Genomic DNA, 10900 nt, shown 5'->3' with positions numbered 1-10900 from the left:
TAGAAAAAGAAAAAGAAGTTTGCTATGCATTACATTTTTCAACGAATATTTGCCTCTTTGAAAGAAAATCTGTTACTTACCTTCAGCAACGTAATTTGATCCTCTTGTGGAATTTTCGTAAATGCTGGTAAACCTTTTGCAAATTCCACAATGAGTTGTACTGTCAATATGGTAATTTCGGTTATATGTCGAAAACTGACATCATTTGGACTTTCATTTTCATCGGGGGTGCTCTGTGAAAGAAAAATATGTATATATCTTATACATGTTTTTTTATGATACTATTTTCCAAATAAAGAGTTGTTAGAAGGATTGGCGGCTAAGATTGTCATAATCGAAAAATGCATAGTTCAGAAGTGGAATATTTTACAAATAGTTAATGTTTTCTTACATTTACAACAAGCATCATGGTAGGGTCTCAGAATACAAATATTTATGGGACCTTTAGTACTTAATTAAGTGTTGAAGATCATAACTAATCAAGTTACTCTTATCACTAAAAAGAGCTCGTGGGCTTGTGATGGATGTTCTGACTGGACACTGCTATCAGGCATGGTATGCTTTTAGTTTACGCCTCGTCAGTGACAAAAGATGTAGGAAGTTCGGAAGACTACAGCTATAAGAAGTGACACAGCTATTAGATCTAGAAGCAGAAAGCAGCATAGGTCTTAAAAACCTTCTAGTATTTGTCAAGAGGATGGCGTTATTTTATGACATAGGTACTAGTTTCTGAGAGGGTTTTTCAGTTTGTTCGCTGATGATACTTATTACAACTCTATGCACTCGTTCAGAGTATGTGAGGATCTCACGAACTGACAGTCTGAAGCAAACATTTTGCACAAATTCTGCCAAGAAAAATCTTCTAGCGTAAATTATAAAAAAATGCATTATAAAAACTGTCAGTCGCTTTCATAGTAATTATTTCCTGCTAATTGACTTTTGTGAGATAATAATGAAATTAATTTCTTTAATCTTACCATAATACGCTTGAGATCTTCCTCCGATGGCTGTTCATATCCATCCTGATACCAAATTAATTTATATATGACCGCTAACTGATTCCGCGTCAGCGGCGGAATGTTGCTCGCCTTGCACTTGGCCACAATATCATCAGGTAGCAACTGTAGAACCAAAAGATATAAAATTATTTAGATATAGCACTTATATCAAATCGAAGAAATATTTTGTTTAAAAGCATATTTTTCACTTACCGGACATGTTGGATGCGACGGTTGTTCGCAATTCATCAGTTCGAGTATCTCATTCTTAATCAATTCATTTTTACAAATTATTGGCGAATCATCTGCTGTTGGTTTGCCTTTATTCTTTTGCAAATTCTTTTCACGCCGCTTTTGCAAATTTAAATTCTCCGGCACAACACATTCTGGTCGCATACCAACCGCTAAGCATTTCTTCAGTCTACATTCTTGACATTTACGTCGCATATACATATCCATTTCACAGCAATGTCCAAATTTACAACAATAAACAGCTTTCTTTGTAACACTACGCCGAAAGAAACCCTTACAGCCTTCGCAGGTGAGCGCATTATAATGATAACCAGATGCCCGATCGCCACACACAAGACACAGTTCTTCTTGTAGACGCGGCGCTGGACCTTTTTTGATCTTTTTAACATCACAACTATCATTGGCCGAATAGCCGTTAAGGCTGCTCGACGGTGAGAGATCATCGCGACCTGAAAATTGGGGAAAAAAGATAGTGTTGATAAGTTAGTCATGAAAATGCAAATTGTTTTAATTGAATATATTGGATATATCAACTGCAGATTTGAGAGAAATTTGATCAAATTAACAAATTTAAAAATGTGTTAACATATAATATTTCTCTTTGGTGTGGATAATTCAGAAACAGCCAAATGCCCACGAAAGCCTTACGTCTTGTTGCCTAAAGTTTTGTATTTTATGCAAAATAATCTATAGAAAAATGTCTAATTTAATATTACATATGATGATTTACAAATAATTTGTCGTATTTCATCAACTTCTGCAATCAAGCATTTTTAGCACCTCAAGTGATTTTTTATTAGAATGGCTGTAATTTTTTGTATCGCATTAAATGCACCCATCCCTCTCATCAAGTCAGTTCAAATTTGTGCATAATGCAATAGAATCATCACTTGTGACATCACGTAATGTGACAGCCAATGTTCCAGGCGTGATATTTTAGTTGAACTACGATTTCTTACATGAATTTATTCAATACTTGGTGATAATTGAAAAAACATATCACATCACATCACCTCATATAATGTCACACTGATATAATATCTATGTATGACGTCATAGCAAGAGAAGCACTTTGAAACAACACCTGATTAAAATAACTTTGAAGTTGCCTCAGCTGATAACCTATGGTTTTATATCGCTTATGAGGTTTTGATTGCATTTATGCTGATATTGGAATAGCAGATGACATCACGTCGCCTCTTTAATTATACAACATGTAATGATTTACTACATCGTATGACGTCAAAGCGTTACACTAAATTTTAAAAAATTGCATAGAATGATGTCATAGGATCAGAATAATTATACTTTGGTCCCTCATCTTCAAGCATCGCCAATATATATAAATATTACTATTCAAATCGCATCACTTGATTTGTGATCATATCACTACACAACATTTTCAAATAAGAAAGCTGCTTACTTATTTTGAGATAACTTTTAGAACTACTTATATAAATCTTTTTGCTTAACAGGTGTTTGAATATATGCACATGTTCACAGAAACTAAATACAATAAAAACAACATCAACATAAAATTTTTAGATTGAAGTCATAACAGCTAGAAGTTCACACATACACACATACACACCTAAATCAAATGCTATGCCGCAAGCAAATTCACCTTTCAGCATATTTCACACAAAACATTAATTAAAAATTTTTTGCAAACACGACGCGCGAAATATATCAATATTGGATATACATATGTATATGCAAAAAGTAAGATAGGCGCCTTCAAAGGAATATTTAAAAAATGTCAAACTTTTTAATAGGAAATGTCTTTATAAGCGACGCAAATATATCAGATACAAAGGAATACCCTGCGAAGATGTGCGAAAATTTCGATAGCCTTAATTTCAAAACAAACACGCCTAAAAAACGACGAGGTGAACAGAGTGGCGGCGTTGAACTGAACCGGTGAAGATGAATGACAAAGCACAGCGACATCAAATAAAATCTGAAGAAAAGGGAGAAGTAATAAAAATAGAAGTAAATATACTATATTGGAAATGTGTGAGATTTCTCTCTTTCACAAACACACATACGCACAAATATACAAACACGTTTATGAACAATAACCAAATGAAGGTCTCACGAATTGAGCGCGACCTGATTGTCAGCCACAATTTAAAAGCCCAAAAACTTATCGACAGTCAAGGCGTATGAGTAATCGTCGTAAAACATAAATAAACAATAAGACAAAAAGTCTAAATGACTAAATGAACAACAGGCGGATGGGCGGCAAGCAACAAGTCGACTGTAAGTCTTTTGTTTATAACATATGTACTAGATATATGTACAACTTATTGTATATTGATACATATGACGTAAGAAACAGTTTAACAGAAACATTAATTTACAGGCAACACATCGGGTTGATGTCAAAAAACTGAAATTAGAATGGATTTAGAATACGAGACTATATGTGTATAGATGTAAGCAAATGATTTTTAATGCAGAGAATTAGATATGAGGGGTACAAAAAAATATATCTACAAATTTTTTAACGAATCAAATCGATAAACGTTAGAGAGTAAACGATCATATTGAAAATATACACGGCTGAAAGTCTAACGAGCCCAAATTTTAAATTCGGAACTTACATACTTAAATGACCAAACCAAATTTGGTTTAAAATATAGATTATCGGGTTTCGTGACAATGTGTGCGTAGAACTTGGTTTCCATTTTGAACCATAGAGGCCTTAAATTTATCAAAATAAACAATCTTGGACTTGCTACACTTTACACAAATTTCAAAAACTCCACACAAAACACAGTTCTTCTTGTAGACGCGGCGCTGAACCTTTTTTGATCTTTTTAACATCACAACTATCATTGACCGAATAGCAGTAGCAGCGAAAAATATGCTCTGCTACTGCTCCGGCACCGAGCAAGAACAGAGCATAGAGCAGAGCGGTAGCATAAAGAAACCTGATAACATTTATTTAATGCTCTGGTGCGAGCTACGTCGTGTTTAAGAGCGCAGAAAATGACAGAAAAACCCCCAAACAAAAACATCTCTGTAGTTGAGCGCGAGCAACAAAAACAAAAAAATATTGCTATTTGCTTTTTTCGGCATTGTTTCATGTAAAACTTTTTTTCTCTTGTTTTTGGATTGGATTGTTTTTTGTTAGAGTAGATTTAGCGTTGTGATGATGTTGTTTTTGTGCTTGTGGGACACCCATCTCTGCTCGCACATTGCATTCCGTGTTGTTTTAGATAAGTAGAAGCGCGAAAAACGAGAAAGTTCGGCAGAACAATGCAACAGAGCAAATAGCAATACATTTTTATACCTTCCATGAACATGAAATGGTATATTAACTTTGGTCCGATGTTTGTAACGTTTAGAAATATAGATGATAAACTCACCATTAAGTATACCGAATTGATCAGGGCGACGAACTGAGTTGTCTGTCCGTCCGTCCGTCCGTCTGTCTCTTTGAACGCAAACTAGTCCCTCAAATTTTGAGATATCTCAATGAAATTTGGCACAGAGATGTATTTTTGTATTATATTAGACATTTGTCGGATCCGGTAGGATCGGACCACTATAACATATATCTCCTATACAACCGATCGTTCAGATAGGACGATTTTGGTTATTTCTGTCGCAATTTAGAAAGTATAAACATGAAACTCGGTGATATATATCCTGAAGAAATCACTTTGATCGGAGCTATATATAGTTATATCCCATACAACCGATCGTTCAGATAGAAAGATTTTTGGCCATTTCTCCCTTAATTTAGAAAGTATAAACGTGAAACTCGGTGATATATATTCTAATATATCATAGAAGATTTCCTGAAAAAACCATTTTGATCGGAACGATATGTATATAGTATATACCTATCCCATACAAACGATCGTTCAGATAGAAAGATTTTTGGTCATTTCTCCCTCAGTTTCCAATATAAAAACGTGAAACTTGGTGATATATATTCTAATATATCATAGACGATTTCCTGTAAAAATAATTTCGATCGGAGCTATATATAATATATATCCTATACAACCGATCTTTCAGATAAGGGGGTTTTTTGTCATTTTTTATTTTATATTTATCTTAAAAATCGTTTAGGTATGTACTTCTGTTCACTATATATTTCTTATCTTATACATTCGATTATTTGGAGATTACGAACGGGATAAGATTATTGTTCAGTCCCATTCATGAAAGGTATGAAGTCTTCGGCACAGCCGAAGACAGTCCCGTCCTTACTTGTTTTTTGTTGATCTCGCTCCACTACAAATATAATTTCGTTTGGGGGTTTTATTCTGCTATTTGCTGCGCTCTAAAATACGATGTAATCGTAGCTCATAGCTGAGCATTAAAGATGCTATCATATTTTAATGCTACGCATATGCTCTATGATCAGTTCATGTTCAGAGCCAGAGCATATTTTACGCTGCCATCAAAAAGTTGCCCAAAATTCGATTTTTTCGAAAACTTTTTTGGGGTTGGTTTGAATAGTTTCAGTAACAAAATTCATAAAAGTTTTTCCTTAAACCATCGAAAAAAAAAAGAATTTAATGAAATGTTTTTTTTTTTTTGTAATTATCACTGCTATTTTCGAGTACGCTGCTGTATACCAGAAGTATGTATTTTTAACGGCACTACATCATTATAAAGTTCATCATATTAAAAATAATATTAAAATATCAATGAAAAATGTTCTATATATGTACATAAATTCAATGTTCAACAATAAATTGACAACGACTTAAGTATTTATAAAATCGATCAATGTCCAAATTTACATATTGTATTTTATACAACTTAATGCGTGAAAAAGCATGCTAAACATAACAGTTGTTGGGCAAGAAATATACGCCGCAAGCGCTGCAAGTCAATAAATAAAGGGTTCTACATCTATGTCTGTCCACTATCACACAACAAGACTGAGAATAATGTTGTAGCGCATGCGCAAAAGCTAGCTAAGCTTAAGTATTCAATACAACCAAGTACATATCTACTTATGCGCTGTTAAAACTACACAAATCAATAGCTGTTAAGAAATGCGCACAAGTAGTTGATATTCAACGCCATGTTGTTGAGGTCATTTGGATTTTCAGAATTGTTCGTGCTTTTACAAAATTAGTATGCTTTTGACGTAGATCTTGGTTGTGAGCCTTTGATATGTACAAGACAACTGCTGCTAGTCTAGTTATAGTATGTTTGCAAAAAAAAATAAAAATTATAGATATCAAGGTAAAATAAAAAGAGGACTAAAATCTGGCTTTATATACGCGGCCAAAGCTTTTAGTTTAATTATTAAACATAACAAAGTTTACTGCTGATTTTAAGCTTTTTTATACTTCTTTTAAAACCAGTAAATAGTTTAAAGCAATCTTTAAGATATCTTAGTATTCATTTTAGTCCAGACACTTGAAAAGTTTAATTTTTTTTGAAAAGTTTAAAATTAAAACCAAAAAGTTTTACACGTACTGTATTTTCAAACTTTTTGGTCTATGTTATATCTATAAGAGGATAAACCCAATGTTTAGTATATCTGGGTTTCAATTTTAGTTCAAAAGTTTGAAAAATGCACATTTTCGGGACTAGAATTTAAACCAAAATTTTTCAATTCAAAACCAATGAAATGAGCCCATTTCGTTTTGAATTTAGCAAGGTTTGCATTTAAAACCAAAAAAGGTTTCTTTAGCAATTTTGGAAAAATTTAAACGTGACATCATGATGGACAAGGCGACAGCTATTTCGATTATACCTTGTAAATCTCTTCAAATCCCACTCCCGGGAGAAAAGGCTTGGCGGAGATTTACAAGGTATAATCGAAAGAGCTGTCGCCTTGTCCGTCCTGATGTAACGTTGTTTAAAATTGTCCGAAATTATTAAATAAATTATAAATAAAAAGTTGCTTCAAATAAATGTTTTCATACTTTAAAAATAATAAGGGCGACCCCCGCTTAATTTATACAAAAAAAGTTTCGTTTATACGTAGACTAAAAAGTTTAAGATTTAAACCAAAACTTCCAAACGTGTACTGAAGATATATGTACATATAGTAGCTAACAGAAAAATATCATTGGCATTTTTTTTTTCAAATTTAAATTTAGTCAACTAAGTTTTTTTTTCAGATATTTTGAGAAATAACTTCTATGCATTTGGAAACTCATACGCTGCAAACCAATCTCAAATCGTTTTCGAGCAAATTAAAAAAATTCGAGCAAATTTTACAAACATTTCTCGCTTTTTATTGGAAGTTCTCTAAATTGTTTGCATACTTGCAGGTCAGTAGTACAATCAGTGCAAGCTATAGGTTTTTAAATTTCTTTCCGAAGTTTGTTTAAGATTTTCCTATATGCAAAGTGTGAATTTTGTTTTTTTTTTTTTGGAAAGCAAATCTATAACGGCCTCGGGAAAAAGGGGTTTTTAAAAACAAGTAAGGAAGGCTAAGTTCGGGTGTAACCGAACATTACATACTCAGCTGAGAGATTTGGAGACAAAATAAGGGAAAATCACCACGTAGGAAACTGAACCTAGGGTACCCTGGAATGTGTTTCTATGACATCGGTATCAAATGGAAGGTACTAAAGAGTATTTTAAAAGGCCATAGTTCTATAGGTAGACGCCATTTCGGGATATCGCCATAAAGGTGGACCAGGGGTGACTCTAGATTGTGCTTGTACGATATGGGAATCAAATGAAAGGTGTTAATGAGTATTTTAAATGGGAGTGGGCCTTAGTTCTATAGGTGGACGCCGTTCCGAGATATCGCCATAAAGGTGAACCAGGGGTGACTCTAGAATGTGTTTGTACGATATGGGAATCAAATGAAAGGTGTTAATGAGTATTCTAAAAGGGAGTGGGCTTTAGATCTATAGGTGGGTGCCTTTTCGAGATATCGCCATAAAGGTTGACCAGGGGTGACTCTAGAATGTGTTTGTACGATATGGGTATCAAATTAAAAGTATTAATAAGGGTTTTAAAAGGGAGTAGCTCTTAGTTGTATATGTGAAGGCGTTTTCGAGATATAGACCAAAATGTGGACCAGGGTGACCCAGAACATCATCTGTCGGGTACCGCTAATTTATTTATATATGTAATACCACGAACAGTATTCCTGCCAATATTTCAAAGGCTTTTGATTTCGCACTGCAAAACTTTTTCATTTTATTCTACTTAATATGGAAAGCGTCACACCCATTTTACAAAGTTTTTTCTAAACTTATATTTTGCGTCAATAAACCAATCCAATTACCATATTTCATCCCTTTCTTCGTATTTGGTATAGAATTATGGCATTTTTTAAATTTTTCGTAATTTTCGATATCGAAAAAGTGGGCGTGGTCATAGTCGGATTTCGGCCATTTTTTATACCAACATAAAGTGAGTTCAGATAAGTACGTGAACTAAGTTTAGTAAATATATATCGATTTTTGCTCAAGTTATCGTGTTAACGGCCGAGCGGAAGGAGAGAAGGTCGCCTGTGTATAAAAACTGGGCGTGGCTTGAACCGATTTCGCCCATTTTCACAGAAAACAGTTGTCGTCGAAGAATCTATGCTCCTACAAAATTTCACAAGGATTGGTTAATTTTTGTTCGACTTATGGCATTAAAAGTATTGTAAACAAATTAAACTAAAAAAGGCGCAGCCACGCCCATTTTGAAATTTTCTTTTATTTTTGTATTTTGTGTCACCATATCATTACTGGAGTTGAATGATGACCTAATTTACTTATATACTGTAAAGATATTCAATTTTTTGTTATAATTTGACTTAAAAAGTTTTTTTTTTTTTAAAGTGGGCGTGTTCGTCATCCGATTTTGCTAATTTTTATTTAGCACACACATAGGAATAGGAGTAACGCTCTTGCCAAATTTCATCATGATATCTTCAACGACTGCCAAATTACGGCTTGCAAAACTTTCAAATTACCTTCTTTCAAGAGTGGGCGGTGCCACGCCCATTGTCTAAAATTTTACTAATTTTCTATTCTACGTCATAAGGTCAATCCACCCACCAAGTTTCACCGCTTTATCCGTCTTTGGTAATGAATTATCGCACTTTTTGGGTTTTTCGAAATTTTCGATATCGAAAAAATGGGCGTGGTTATAGTCCGATTTCGTTCATTTTAAAAAGCGATCTGAGATGATTGCCCGTGAACCTACATACCAAATTTCATTAAGATACCTCAAAATTTACCCAAGTTATCGTGTTTACGGACGGACGGACGGACATGGCTAAATAAATTTTTTTTTCGCCCAGATCATTTTGATATACAGAAGTCTATATCTATCTCGATTAGTGTATGCCGTTACGGATTACCGTTATGCGAACAAAGTTAATATACTCTGTGAGCTCTGCTCAGCTGAGTATAATTAAAGTGAATTTTTAGAGAGCTATAATTTTTACTTTATTAGACTAAAATTGATTGGGGATACTAAACTGCCTACTCCAAAAAAGACCTTACAATTTTTTATCGCAAACATTATTTTTGCAATATTTTTAACTATTTAATCAATTATGTTAAGGAAATTGTATGCAAGTCACTAAGTTTCACAACATTCGTTCTCTTTAAAAAAACCTGGTAGACATATATTCATGTGCTTACGTGCCCATATCATTGCACATTGAGACGCTTGTATCACAAACAGTTTGAAAAAACATACTCCTACATTCCACTTGTACTCACATAATTTTTCCCAGCCTTAACACGCATCTTGCAATTTACGCCTTTCAATGGCATTGTCATTTAAATAAAAAATATAAATTAACGTTTATCTTATGCAATCAATTTTATTTTTTCTTGTTTAGTTGCCTTCGTAAAAAAGCTTAAGATAAGTACACTCCATACATATTGGTAGACAGTTAGACTAGACATTTTATTAGCAATTATAATTAATATTAACAATTCATGTTTTTTTCATGTTAAATATAGCAAAAAAAATATAGAGAAAAATCGATCACAACGGCCCAGTAAGAAAAAATCACTAAGGCTAGATAGCCTTGCCACTTTGTTCGATAACAAAAAATTTTGTTGCTTATCTCATCATAATCGGCCGAAGTTGTGGGGTTAAACTCTAGTCAACAAAAATTAATACGAGAGCAATTTACATAACTCTACTTTATTTCGATATTCTATTAGTAATCAAAAGGCAGCCAGTAGTTTCTATATTACTGTTTGCTTGGTCATCAAGTATGCTGATCGGATCATAGTACTCATACTGCAGAGTTTAACCCTAAATTCGCTATGCATTTCTAGCTCGCTATTCGTTAAGAACATCTGGGTTAATGCATTTCTAAAGCGTTGGTACGTTTGGTTACTGCATGGATAGATTTAAGGCCGACTTACAACACCCGTAGGTCATTCAAAAAGCCGTTCCCCTATGGATCGATGACCGATGAACGCAATTTACTGAAAAGTAAAATGTAGTTGTCCTATTCACGTCACTATAATTATTAATTTATCTGTTTAAAAAATGATTTCTGTGTAGTATTTACCACATAAGCAGATAACCCGATATGCACGCCTAGGTAAATCGGACAAGTGATATTTGATAAAATCCATAGTTAACAGGTATGCGGTTTTGTTCATACCTTTGGTATTAATTTTCGGCTAATTATCGATAGCGAATTACTATCGTCAAGTTATCAGTTTGTTGTCGGCTTCAAATGGAAA

General features: G+C 33.7%; 1 protein-coding gene across 10 annotated transcripts in view; it reads right to left on the bottom strand.

Moving 5' to 3' along the window:
• LOC137243612 (ecdysone receptor-like) overlaps positions 1-10900 on the bottom strand; it is a 641164-nt gene that overhangs the window by 16713 nt on the left and 613551 nt on the right. For all 10 annotated transcript variants that reach the window (XM_067771492.1, XM_067771487.1, XM_067771484.1 and 7 more), the window contains exons 5-7: positions 1212-1699; positions 978-1121; positions 81-233 (exon numbers count right to left, since the gene is read on the bottom strand). In XM_067771492.1, coding sequence (XP_067627593.1) covers positions 81-233; positions 978-1121; positions 1212-1699 — 785 coding nt within the window. The remainder of the gene's footprint in view (positions 1-80; positions 234-977; positions 1122-1211; positions 1700-10900) is intronic.

Source organism: Eurosta solidaginis, chromosome 3 (genome assembly GCF_040869045.1).
Source record: "Eurosta solidaginis isolate ZX-2024a chromosome 3, ASM4086904v1, whole genome shotgun sequence".
NCBI classification, from domain to species: Eukaryota; Metazoa; Arthropoda; class Insecta; order Diptera; family Tephritidae; genus Eurosta; species Eurosta solidaginis.
This window is presented reverse-complemented; position numbering and strand designations above follow the sequence as displayed.